At 35.9% G+C, this 13,883-nt stretch overlaps 1 protein-coding gene across 6 annotated transcripts in view; it reads right to left on the bottom strand.

The window, feature by feature from the left end:
- LOC134213155 (protein NDRG3) overlaps positions 1-13,883 on the bottom strand; it is a 169,273-nt gene that overhangs the window by 103,765 nt on the left and 51,625 nt on the right. For 5 of the 6 annotated variants that reach the window (XM_062691818.1, XM_062691814.1, XM_062691815.1 and 2 more), the window contains exon 2: positions 3,211-3,407. The exons of the other annotated variant lie outside the window; for it this stretch is intronic. In XM_062691818.1, the coding sequence (XP_062547802.1) occupies positions 3,211-3,407 (197 nt within the window). The remainder of the gene's footprint in view (positions 1-3,210; positions 3,408-13,883) is intronic. 6 annotated transcript variants of the gene reach the window in all.

Raw genomic sequence — 13,883 nt, forward strand, 5'->3', positions numbered from 1 at the left:
ATGCAATAAGTTTGTTCTAATGGATGGCGTCAGTAGCAGCCAAATGGAATTCCCTTACAAGATTTTGATAATGTTTTGTTGCTGTTAGGGATTGAAAAATTGGCAGCACTAAGATTATCATTTTCATTGAGAGAAGTCACGCGATATTTACATTTAACATTCTCTCGCTCTCTCAGTTAAATTTCCACGGGCTTTTACTCCATGAAAGCGCGTCAAAGTATTGTAAACAAGCCGTCTCTGCGTCAATAACTATTATTTTACCACTATTTTACACAAGGGGAAGCTGATCCGAGAAGCAATAATTTTTTTTCAAATTGCAAAATTAATCTCTTTGGGACGACAGAAAATCGCCCTTCGGTAGCAGAATCACAAGTGAGCATCGGAGGGAGGAGATGCAAAAAGTTTATTTGAACGGATGGTATCACTAACAGAAACTAAGCTACCACGCCAAATCGGAGCTTTCTGTTCTGAAAATGCTGGTCCTGAGAAGACCCAATTTTCTTCCCCCAATGCACCTTTCCAATAACTAACTGCAACCAAACACTTGTCGGAACCTTGCGTTAAAATTTCCCTTCGTGCTGCTATTGTCCAATGGCCACTCGATGATTTTCCGCTAAGACGCCACAATTTGGAATAAAATTTTAGTGTTACGGAACCGCAAAAGATGCCATTTTTGTAATCAACACTTTCTTCACATAAAATGCTAGTTCGTTAAGCTTGAATGATCTGCAGCAACCACCCCAATGACCACCATCAATGCGATGGTTTTCCTTTGACAATGCTACCAGCGCCTTCGAGCTACTGTGTGCGCTCTGCGTGAAATCTTGTTCGAACTGAGGATTGGATCCTTACGCACTTGTTGCTTGATTTTGATGTCTGTGCTTGCGATGCATGTACATGATTGGTTGGTTTACCTATTTCTAAACTTCTAATGAATTATCGATAATAAATAATGAAAATTAGTAATTTCAGATATATATAAAGAAGCGTTGACTCATCCTTGATCGAATGGTCCAATAAAAAAAGAATTGAAATTCATCGAGGAACGGATGAGATATTAAGGCTCAAAATCTATCATATTTTCGTGACGGTCTCCGATTTTCGCAATCGAAAAGTGTACCTCAATATTGAGAAGACAGGCGTTGTCCTACGTCAAAAACAGGTTTTATTTAAAAACTTTGTATTCTCATGGAAATTTGGTTTCTCTGTTCTTTAAAGCTGGTTTTTGGCTAATAACTTTGAGAATGAGGCTTGAATTACATACAAGAAATAGTAGATGATCAAAATAAGTTCTTTTTTATATATTTTTTTTATTTTATATTAAGTTGCTGAATTTTATCTGATATGTACATTTCTTGTGAAAACAGAATTTATTTCACAAAGGTACTTTCATAGAAATTTGGTTTATGCTCAATGACGGTTTTTTCCTAAATGAGACCAACATTTGAATTTTATAAAGTAGACCTCGCAGAATGCGTATGGCATGTTGGATTCTATTTGGCACATACAATTATTGTGGAAAACGGAAATAAATTCCCGAAAGTACGTATTTTCATAGAAATTTGGTTTCTCTACTCGGCAAAGCAGAATTTCGGCTTTTCACTTTGTGATCAAAGTTTGTAATTCATGGAATGGGCCTTGCAAAATGCATATAGATGATTAAATTTTATTTTCACAACTCATGTGCATTCTGAAAGGCCCACCCCATGGAATTCAAACCGAGGTTTACAAAGTGAAATGCTGACATTCAACTTTGCAGAGCAGAGAAACCAAACTTCTATGACAATACGTACTTTTGTGAATTTATTTCCGTTTTTCACAACAAAAATAAAACGCATCAAATAAAATACAACAACCCATATGATGCATTCTACAAGTCTCATTCTATAAAATGCAAACTTCATTCTGAAAGTCAGAAGCCGAAATTCCGATTTGCAGAGCAGAGACACCAAATTTATGTGAAAATTTGTGAATTATGTTGTGAATTTAATTCCGTTTTTCACAACAAATGTACGTACTAAAAGAATCAACAACCCATATACCTTCTAAAAGGCCCATTCTACGAAATGTGAAATTTATTCCCAAAGTGAGAAGCCGAAATTCAGCTGTGCAGAGCAGAGAAACCAAATTTATATGAAATACGTAATTTAGTCAATTAAATTTCATTTTTCACAACAAATGAACTATGCAAATGAAATTCAACAACCTATATGCTGTCTTCAAGGCCCATTCTACCGAAATCCGAAAGAACTTTTTGTAGCAATTCTGGAAAATAAACCGTGGAAATTTGGTAGGTTTTCTTGAGGAAAATCGGAAGACTTTCTCGTGAAAATTCATAAGAACATCCTGTTGATAATCAGGAGAACTTCCAATGAAATTTGGGATGGTTACCGTGAAAAATATCCGTGGAAATTCACTTGGCGATTCGGGAGAATTTCTTGTCAAACTTGAAAGAAATTCTTTTGGAAAATCGAGAAAATTTCCCCATCGAAATTCGGCAGAAATTTCTCATGGTCACGTCGTCTTTCGTCTAAAATTGATTACAGTCTACACGAACGGTTGATGTATAAACACTGCAGTCTCAAAGAAAAAATAAACAAAGAGAAACTTCACAATTGATTGATTTATTCGAGAGGTAAATGTTGAAAATTTCAGTCTTAAGTACACATTTATAAACAGCTACATTTTTTTCCCGAAATATGGCCTAGGAACATATTCTACATTTATTCTTTGAGAGTTTTTAACTGACAATCTTTTCAAACAACTCCAATCACCATTTTGAAATGGAACACGGAAAACCCCCTCACTTATGATAAAAGATGAAATCTCAATGGAAAATGCTTCTCCCGTCATGTACCGTATTATGTGAAAAGGCTACCGTATCTCGTGATCACACCCATTTTCGCTGAAGCGTAACGAATGCCTGATTCTCGGTAAGTGCATAATTAATGAAAATGGCAGTGTAATGAAACTGTGCTGTGAAGTGCGTAATGTGATAAAATTGGAACAATTACATGGCACCCCTTTCAAGGATGGACAAAAAAGACATGCTCATTCCGTACACTAGTTGAACATTTTTTGAACAAAACAACACACTCCATGCAGTCAAGTCTTCACAAAAATGCAAAGGAAAGGGATTGGGGAACAATATAACAAACGGATATTGCAAACAAAAAAGTGGAAATTTATCGGCTAGGAATTTCCTCTTACCTGGTACTGATGATGTACGGCTGGGCCCCGTCCCGTTCGATCAGAGCATGCTTGTCCTGGGCCCCGATGGCCGTACCGATGACCCGCTTCACCGTTTCCATGACCGATTTGGACGCGGACTGCGGTTCCGTCGTCGAGTTGTAAACCGACTGGGGGCCACCGGTAAGTGACACATAACCCCCGTCCGATTGGGGCATCTTTTTTTTTGTTTAACAATTTTGGCGGTATATTTGTATGTGTTTGAAAGCATGAAAGCCGCGTGTCCGAGGCGAGATTCGGTCGGTGGACAGAGTTCGGGTAGATTTTTTTTGTTTGTGTTCATTGTATTGTTCGATTAGTGGTGTTTGCACAAGCCAATTCAAAAACCAAGGCATACGAAAAGAAAAGAGAGAAAATATAAGAATGAATAATATTTTCGTTTTGAGTTTGAGATTGATAATTGGAAAAGGTTAATTGAGAACAGAACAGAAAGGAGAGAAACCATAACCATTGGCCAATCGAACAGAAAAGCAATTAAACATATAGAAACCATTACCGTGGAATAAAAATGGAAAATTGAAGCCACGCAATAATGCCTATGCAAAGGATGGCATGCTACCGGAGGGAGTATTAAAAAGTGTTTTATGGTCACTTCGTGTCAGGAACGCGGAATGGGTGAAATAGTATGAGTATGTAGCATTTTCTCCTGCTTTGGTCAAGAGAAATTTGCAATTCAATAAGGTGGGGTAACTACTCTATCTACACATTACAAATATAAAGGCAGATTACTTTCATCGGGAAACTACATACACTAGATTGTGAAATTTTGCATAAATCGTGATCCTAAATATTTGAAGAACAAATAACTAAATTGGCAAATTTAAAAAAACAAAATTAGGATTTGTTTTATCGATTAACAGACAGAAAAAAATTATAACTGTTAAGCTTCATTTTCCTGGTAACTATAATTGAACAACAACTTTCTGAGTTCAAAAATGCTGCAAACTAGTGCATGTTTGATAGCGTGCGCTAAGTACATATATATATATGTGATGTGTATGTTTAAAACAGCATTTCCACCTCTAGAGCAACATTCGCCACTGGAAATATGCTACATGCTACAACTAGCTCCAAGCACGCAGATAGTTATGGCTACCGGAGAACTAGTCGCGGTCGGAGGACTTGATTCTTACGAACGACGTCGGCCAACAAGGCGCACGCTTCGCAAATAGCGATTATGCAAATTGTGAGCGGACTAAAATGTGGGTAAAGGAGAGTTGCTTCTGATAGATCGCATTGCTGAAAGGGCGATAAATTTCTATGAAGAAAATTGTCTGATAGTTAGGCTGCCCCTTGGCGATCTAAAATATCGGCCTTTCGGCCCGATATAATAAAGGCCGATATTTTAGATAAAAATATCGGCCCGGTATAAATCTTTGGTTGTGAGTCACGTGATAAGGAGTTTTTGAACAATAGTAATATAAATAAAAATTAAGACCAACTTGTACAATTTCCAAAATTATGAATTATTGCGATAAAAACATTAACAGGTTACATTATTATAGATTGTCCAATACCACGGAAAAAAATGTTGGAAGTTACAGTTAATTACATTCATTTAGGGTTACATTTATGCACAGGCGGATATGAAGTAGAGTACAACGAGGGGCGAGATCCTTCAAATTTGCCAGAAGTTCGAATATATGCGTCATAACGGTTATAAAAATGATTTTCCGCCATTTTTCACTAAATATGCATAGGGTTAATAACTTACAGCTAAACTAATTTAACAAAGTAAAAATATCATACCATATATTCTTAACGGTTCTGATAACAACGCTCGAATGCAGGAAATTTGAGTCGTTTGCCTGAATTGGTTCTAATTAGACTTGATACGCGTCTACTGCGCACTACACTCATGCTGCAAACTACTATCAGAGGCAAGATATCAGCCATGGAGAATGTCAACGAATTTAAAGTTCCACTTGTTCTGTTGTTCGAAATCAAACCGGGCGGCGCGTAAGCGGATTTGCATAACGCACGATAGTGGATGAGTCAATCGGTGCACGGCATTTTCCACTGCACTCGTACAAAGTGACAACAACTACTCTGCGCGGCCTTATTGCGTTCATTGGAATAAAGGTGATAAACGATGGATGACCGAGAGGGATACGACGAGATTCAACCGGTTTGTTTCCGGATTGACCTTGTTCGACTCGTAATCAAGTGTGGAGCCAACAAAGAAGCTTATTAGTCGTCTGGAGCTACTCTTGGTCGTTCGACAAGATGAAGTGCGCTTTATTTCTTAGGGCAGAGGTTGACCGTGGAATTTGTTTACGATTCGTAAATTTAATTTATGATATTTCATTCAGTTGGGCACATCTCTGGCGATTGTTTTTATTTAACTGCACTTGGAGGGTGTGGTAAAGGCGTTTTTGTTCGACACCCATTGAGCTACAGTAAAGTCACCATGATTATCCGGAACAGTCCCGGACTCAGCTTACTTGTCCCGAATTCCATCCCATTGGAATCCCGCATTCCAAAAAAAACTTGTAAAGTCTGGAAAATCTATGGAACCTTTAGGAAATGAAAGTCAAATCCAGCACAGATCTCAAGGGCAAAAAAAAGGGGAACTTAGGCAGTCTTGAGGGTCTATCTAACTTGGAAGATGAAGGTTTAAATAATTCAGATTATCTATACAATATACTTTTCAGAAGTTGAGTATCCTGAAGGATCAACAAAAGTTGAGATAATTTGTCGAACTCTGGATAGCGCAGCAATCTTCCCGAGCAGCACACTTGTTGCACAAAAGTTTATGTGACCCACATGCAGCTAAATTGAGTTACACTTGAGTTGCTGCAACCAAATTGGTATGGATGGTGCTTCTAGGGTTATGAACCTGGAGCATTTGAATGACTTGGAGGGTCTAGAGAATATGAGAATGTCAAGGAACTGTATGATCTACGGATTTGAAAATATTCGAAGATATTCTTAAAAGTTTAAATGGAAAAAATTGAAAAGCAGTAAATGTGTAAAATACGGTGCACCATTGAAACTGCAAAGATCTACACCGTAATCAATAAGTGTCTATGTACACACTTTTAAAATGCAATATAAAATACCACTAGGCAGCTGATGCGTAACATTATCGTCTTAAAAGAATACCTTCAAAGCAGTTTTTGTGTAAATTAACTACATCAAATATTTGAAATAACTCCTCATTTTAGTCTTTATCAGCTTCGAATGTTTTTCTAAAACTGTAACGGCTGGCACGCACATATTGTACAAGTCTTTCCCAGTTTTATGGATATTTACACAGGATTCTGTTTATTTCCTTCGTTCGTATTTTTAATCGTGTGACCTCAATTTACCACAAAAAAATTTGCAAAATGTTTTAAGAAAAATCTGAATAAATCAATGAAAAATCACATGATAATTTATATTAATATTGAGAAAATGTGAATCGTGTAAAAACAGAATCCAGTGAATTTTTAAAGGTGTTTGTGACAATTTTATCTTCTTACCGCAACTATTTTAAGAACATCATTGGCAAAGCAGAATCCATGTTCACAAAAATGTTACCAATAGACGGATTTTCTAACGAGGGCATTATTATATTGCACTTTGAAACTATATTCGAACTTATTGATCATGGTATAAGAATCTTCAACATCCGGAAAACATCTGAAACATCTGATGAATGAAAAGAAAATTCCTAATTTTCAACCAATGATTTTTCAGACTGAACAGAGAACAATCATTTAAGGCAACAACGGTTAACAATAAGCGCGATTGTATAGCATACCGAAGAATTTTCATGACTGCACACACTAAAACTACGTTTTAGAGTCATGGTGTCTTCACTTTTTGGCCCGGAGATCTATAGTGTTATATACCGATCGACTCAGCTTGACGAACTGATGTGATGTCTGTATGTGTGTATGTGTACAAATTTTGTAGACACACTTTTTAAAACTTAGCATTATCCGATTTACTCGCAACAGGGGGAACAAAAATTCAAAACCGGGAAATTTTTGTTTTTTCAAGGATGGAGGCAATGCATAGTTATTATTGAAAAAACATACAACATGATAGAAAAAAATGTGATCTATTATCCGAAAGTGATTTTTTACATTTCTTATGTGATTTTTTCAATACATTTTACGATGCACGAAAAAGGCATCATCACCGCAAGGTTGATTAATCTGGGTTTTTGGGCATTCTTTTGATAAAAAAAAAACATCAATGATCTATCCACCTTGAAAGGCAGTATGGAATAAAAATTTTACTCAGATGTACAAAGCCAACTTTTCTGAAGACTTCATGAAACTAAAACGTAGTTTTCAAGTCGAAAGCTAAAAAACGCACGTTTTGGAGGCTCTTGAACCAGTATGGACTGATGCGGGATTCGAACCCTAATCTCATAATACACAAAATACTGCACAAACCACATAACACGCTCAGATGACCGGTGCCACTAGCCGCACAGCCAGTTTAAAAAAAAATTAAAAAATATTTGGAAAAACCTAAAAATAATTTTTGCAATTCCTGATCATAATACCTGGTTTACAGTTGTCGTTTGAGTGATAAAACGGCCTACTTTTCCATACCATTGAAATGGGTGCTTTAATGAACATAATGCAACTCAAATGGGTTGCATAATATCCATTATAGCACTCATTTGGGTGCTATAATGAAAAACCAGCATAAGAACAATAGTTATATGACCAGATGTAGCTCAATTAACTTGGTTGTGTGTTCAAACAGTGTATTTTCTGTGTCACGTAATTAATGGAATAATTAAATGGACATGACATCAATTTCTCTAAAAGCAGGTTCATCTATTGCTTTATGGTCTGTCGAGGATACAATGTGGCACGATAACATGGAATTTGTTTGTTTTCTGCAGCAGCATGACATTTTGGTAAGATTGATCATGTGAAGTAAATACAATTGTACATTTTGGTACAGATTTATCACATTAAAGCCCATTTTTCGTCATTGCAAAAAATAGCGTGTGCAACTCGTAGCAAAACTCGATTTTTTCAGCACTCGTAGTATTTATACAACTCGGCAAGCCTCGTTTGATAAACGTACAACTCGTGCTGAAAAAATCATCTTTTTGCAACTAGTTGCACAAACTACTATTTCGGGACTAAAAAAAATTAAAAAAAATCCATAAAAACATAGGAAATTGATGAAAAAGAAATAATCAATAATTAAAAGTAATCTTTCCAGTAATGCAAGATTTCCAAATTTTATTTAAAAATTTTTTAAACAAAAAAGTGTTTTCCACGAAAAAAGAGTAAAAATTGCAATTATAAAAAAAGAAAATTCCGTAAAGAACAAAAAAAAGAAAACAGCAAATAAAAAATTTCCTTGATTAGATATGAATCAGCAATAAAACTGAGCACTTTTTCTGAAGATGACCTCTTCTTTAGAAGCGTATAGCGTTCACGTAAAATGTCTACCATTTTATAGTTTTTTCTTATTGTTGTGTGGAAATCTTCCAATTTTTTATTGCTCTTTATTATTTTTTTGTGGAGCTTCTAATTTTTTGTGGAAAAAAAAATTTAGTGGAAAATTTTGTAATTGTTAATTGCTAATATTACTAATATAAAAACTTCTCCTGAAAAATTGGAGAATTTTCATTAAAAATTAAGAATTTTCCACAAAACAAAAATAAATAAGCACTTTAAAAAGCAAACATTTCAATTATATAAGAAAAAAATTTCCATAAAGACATCAAAAATGTTTTATTGTCACAAATTCAAAATTTCCATAAATAAATCAATTTTAGCAATAAACAATTAAAAAAAATCTACAAAATAATTTTTTTTTTCCTAGCTAATATTGATTTATTTGTAATTTTTTTTCAGTGGAATAGGTATTTTGATTTTTTTTGTGGAAAATTCTTCTGTTATAATTGCAATTTTTGCTTTTGAAAGTACTTATTTATTTCTGTTTCGTGAAAAAATGTTAATTGTTTATGTAAAGTTTGCGATATTTGTGGAAACTTTACATTTATTTTTTGCTTATATCCTGATTTCTTTATTGGCATTTCTTTATTTATGGAAAATTTCTAAAACTTTATTTCGCGCCTTGCCAATATTGATTTATGTATAGAAGTTTTGTATTTTTTTCATTTTTTTTTTATTAAAGAGGCTTGCAGCCCTAGGCTGGCTCACCCCTAGAATTTTTTTTTATTGTTATTCTAAAATTATTTTTTGATTTACTTTTTAATTGTGTAGTTGGCGTCAAACTGCGTGTTGTAGATGGATGGAAGGGTGGAAACCTTTTTGTGTAACAATTTGATACGTTTTCAAAATATATTTTCATTGTCCTGGATCGGCCCAAGAAAAATCTTGTCACTTTTTTTCCCACGGGAAATTGTTCGAAATTCTCTCAGAAAATTTTTCGGAAATTTCTCGGAAAATTCTTCGGAATTTCCTCGGGAAATTCTTCGGAATTTCCTCGGGAAATTCTTCGGAATTCCTCGAAATTCTTCTGAATTTCCTCGGAAATTCTACTGAATTCCTCAGGAAATTCTTCGAATTTCCTCGGAAAATTCTTCGAATTTCATCGGGAAATTCTTCGGAATTTCATCGGAAATTCTTCGAATTTCCTCGAAATTCTTCGAATTTCCTCGGGAAATTCTTCGGAATTTCCTCGGGAAATTCTTCGGAATTTCCTCGGGAAATTCTTCGGAATTTCCTCGGGAAACTCTTCGGAATTTCCTCGGGAAATTCTTCGGAATTTCCTCGGGAAATTCTTCGGAATTTCCTCGGGAAATTCTTCGGAATTTCCTCGGGAAATTCTTCGGAATTTCCTCGGGAAATTCTTCGGAATTTCCTCGGGAAATTCTTCGGAATTTCCTCGGGAAACTCTTCGGAATTTCCTCGGGAAATTCTTCGGAATTTCCTCGGGAAATTCTTCGGAATTTCCTCGGGAAATTCTTCGGCCCAAGAAAAATCTTGTCACTTTTTTTCCCACGGGAAATTGTTCGAAATTCTCTCAGAAAATTTTTCGGAAATTTCTCGGAAAATTCTTCGGAATTTCCTCGGGAAATTCTTCGGAATTTCCTCGGGAAATTCTTCGGAATTTCCTCGGGAAATTCTTCGGAATTTCCTCGGGAAATTCTTCGGAATTTCATCGGGAAATTCTTCGGAATTTCCTCGGGAAATTCTTCGGAATTTCCTCGGGAAATTCTTCGGAATTTCCTCGGGAAATTCTTCGGAATTTCCTCGGGAAATTTTTCAGAATTTCCTCAAATTCTTCGAATTTCCTCGAAATTCTTCGGAATTTCCTCGAAATTCTTCGGAATTCCTCGAAATTCTTCGGAATATCCTCAGGAAATTCTTCGAATTTCCTCGAAATTCTTCGGAATTTCCTCGAAATTCTTCGAATTTCCTCGAAATTCTTCGAATTTCCTCGAAATTCTTCGAATTTCCTCGAAATTCTTCGAATTTCCTCGAAATTCTTCGAATTTCCTCAGGAAATTCTTCGAATTTCCTCAGGAAATTCTTCGGAATTTCCTCAGGAAATTCTTCGGAATTTCCTCGAAATTCTTCGAATTTCCTCAGGAAATTCTTCGAATTTCCTCAGGAAATTCTTCGAAATTTCCTCGGGAAATTCTTCGGAATTTCCTCGAAATTCTTCGAATTTCCTCGAAATTCTTCGAATTTCCTCGAAATTCTTCGAATTTCCTCAGGAAATTCTTCGAATTTCCTCGAAATTCTTCGAATTTCCTCGAAATTCTTCGGAATTTCCTCAAATTCTTCGAATTTCCTCAGGAAATTCTTCGGAATTTCCTCAAATTCTTCGAATTTCCTCGGGAAATTCTTCGAATTTCCTCGAAATTCTTCGAATTTCCTCGAAATTCTTCGGAATTTCCTCGGGAAATTCTTCGAATTTCCTCGGAAAATTCTTCGGAATTTCATCAGGAAATTCTTCGAATTTCCTCGAAATTCTTCTGAATTTCCTCGAAATTCTTCTGAATTTCCTCGGGAAATTCTGCTGAATTCCTCGAAATTCTTCGGAATTTCCTCGAAATTCTTCTGAATTTCCTCGAAATTCTTCTGAATTTCCTCAAATTCTTCTGAATTTCCTCAGGAAATTCTTCTGAATTTCCGCGAAATTCTTCTGAATTTTTAGGGAAATTCTTCGGAATTTCCTCGAAATTCTTCGGAATTTCCTCGAAATTCTTCGGAATTTCCTCGAGAAATTCTTCGAATTTCCTCGAAATTATTCGGAATTTCCTCAGGAAATTCTTCGGAATTTCCTCGAAATTCTTCGGAATTTCCTCGAAATTCTTCGAATTTCCTCAGGAAATTCTTCGAATTTCCTCAGGAAATTCTTCGGAATTTCCTTGGGAAATTCTTCGAATTTCCTCGAAAATTTTTCGGAATTTCCTCAGGAAATTCTTCGAATTTCCTCTGGAAATTCTTCGAATTTCCTCGAAATTCTTGGGAATTTCCTCAGGAAATTCTTGGGAATTTCCTCGAAATTCTTCGGAATTTCCTCGAAATTCTTCGGAATTTCCTTGAAATTCTTCGAATTTCCTCAGGAAATTCTTCGGAATATCCTCGAAATTCTTCGGAATTTCCTCGAAATTCTTCGAAACGACCTCGAAATTCTTCGAACTACCTCGGGAAATTCTTCGAATTTCCTCGAAAGTTCTTCGGAATTTCCTCGAAATTCTTCGGAATTTCCTCGAAATTCTTCGAATTTCCTCAGGAAATTCTTCGGAATTTCCTCGAAATTCTTCGGAATTTCCTCGGGAAATTCTTCGGAATTTCCTCGGAAATTCTTCGAATTTCCTCGAAATTCTTCGAATTTCCTCAGGAAATTCTTCGGAATTTCCTCGAAATTCTTCGGAATTTCCTCAGGAAATTCTTCGGAATTCCCTCTGAAAAATCTTTGGAATTTCCTCGAAATTCTTCGAAATTTCCTCGAAATTCTTCGGAATTTCCTCGAAATTCTTCGGAATTTCCTCAGGAAATTCTTCGAATTCCTCGAAATTCTTCGAATTTCCTCGAAATTCTTCGAATTTCCTCGAAATTCTTCGGAATTTCCTCGAAATTCTTCGGAATTTCCTCGAAATTCTTCGAATTTCCTCGAAATTCTTCGAATTTCCTCGAAATTCTTCGAATTTCCTCAGGAAATTCTTCGAATTTCCTCGAAATTCTTCGAATTTCCTCGGGAAATTCTTCGAATTTCCTCGAAATTCTTCGGAATTTCCTCGAAATTCTTCGACATTTCCTAAGGAAATTCTTCGGAATTTCCTCAGAAAATTCTTTGGAATTTTCTCGGGAAATTCTTCGAATTTCCTCGAAATTCTTCGAATTTCCTCGAAATTCTTCGAATTTCCTCGAAATTCTTCGAATTTCCTCGAAATTCTTCGGAATTTCCTCGAGAAATTCTTCGGAATTTCCTCGAAATTCTTCGAATTTCCTCGAAATTCTTCGGAATTCCTCGAAATTCTTCGAATTTCCTCGAAATTCTTCGTAATCTCCTCGGAAAATTCTTCCGAATCTCCTCAGGAAATTCTTCGAATTTCCTCGAAAACTCTTCGGAATTTCCTCAGGAAATTCTTCGGAATTCTTCAGGAAATTCTTCGGAATTTCCTAGAAATTCTTCGAATTTCCTAGGAAATTCTTCGAATTTCTAGGAAATTCTTCGGAATTTCCTAGGAAATTCTTCGAATTTCCTAGAAATTCTTCGGAATTTCCTCAAAATTCTTCGAAATTTTCTCAGGAAATTCTTCGAATTTCCTCGAAATTCTTCGAATTTCCTCGAAATTCTTCGAATTTCCTCGAAATTCTTCGAATTTCCTCGAAATTCTTCGGAATTTCCTCGAAATTCTTCGGAATTTCCTCGAAATTCTTCGAATCTCCTCGGGAAATTCTTCGAAATTCTTCGGAATCTCACCTAGGAAATTCTTCGGAATTTCCTAGAAATTCTTCGAATTTCCTAGAAATTCTTAGAAATTTCCTCGGGAAATTCTTCGAAATTTCCTCGGAAAATTCTTCGAAATTTCCTCAGCAAATTCTTCGAAATTTTCTCGGGAAAATTCTTCGAAATTTCCTCAGCAAATTCTTCGAAATTTTCTCGGGAAATTCCTCGGAATTTTCTCGGGAAATTCTTCGGAATTTTCTCGGGAAATTCTTCGAATTTTCTCGGGAAATTCTTCGGAATTTCCTCGGGAAATTCTTCGGAATTTCCTCGTGAAATTCTTCGGAATTTCCTCGGGAAATTCCTTTGAATTTCCTTGTGGAATTCTTCCGAATTTTTTAGGGAAATTCTTCGGAAATTTCTTGGGAAATTCATCAAACACTCGTCGGGAAAATATGCGAATCTTGCCAACGAACTTCAGACAATATTTGGCATGATCGCGCGATTGTTCTGCGTGCTAATCGAAAACACGATCAAACGTTTACGAGACGAGCCAGCCTTGGGCTGAAAGTCTCGATAATAAAGACAAAAAAAAACGATTAAACGAGCAGACAGCACTAATTGATTTATCATCGACCACACAAAGCAAAACTACATACCCGCATTTCGCTAATGTTCTGCGTCCTGAACGAAATATGACAGATTAGGCCGAATCATTTGACTTAGCGACCGCACAGAGCAAAACCATTAACTCCACTTTTGCAAATGATCGAAACACGATCATTCAGACACTAATTCAT

The sequence above is a fragment of the Armigeres subalbatus genome, chromosome 2, assembly GCF_024139115.2.
Source record: "Armigeres subalbatus isolate Guangzhou_Male chromosome 2, GZ_Asu_2, whole genome shotgun sequence".
Lineage (NCBI taxonomy): Eukaryota > Metazoa > Arthropoda > Insecta > Diptera > Culicidae > Armigeres > Armigeres subalbatus.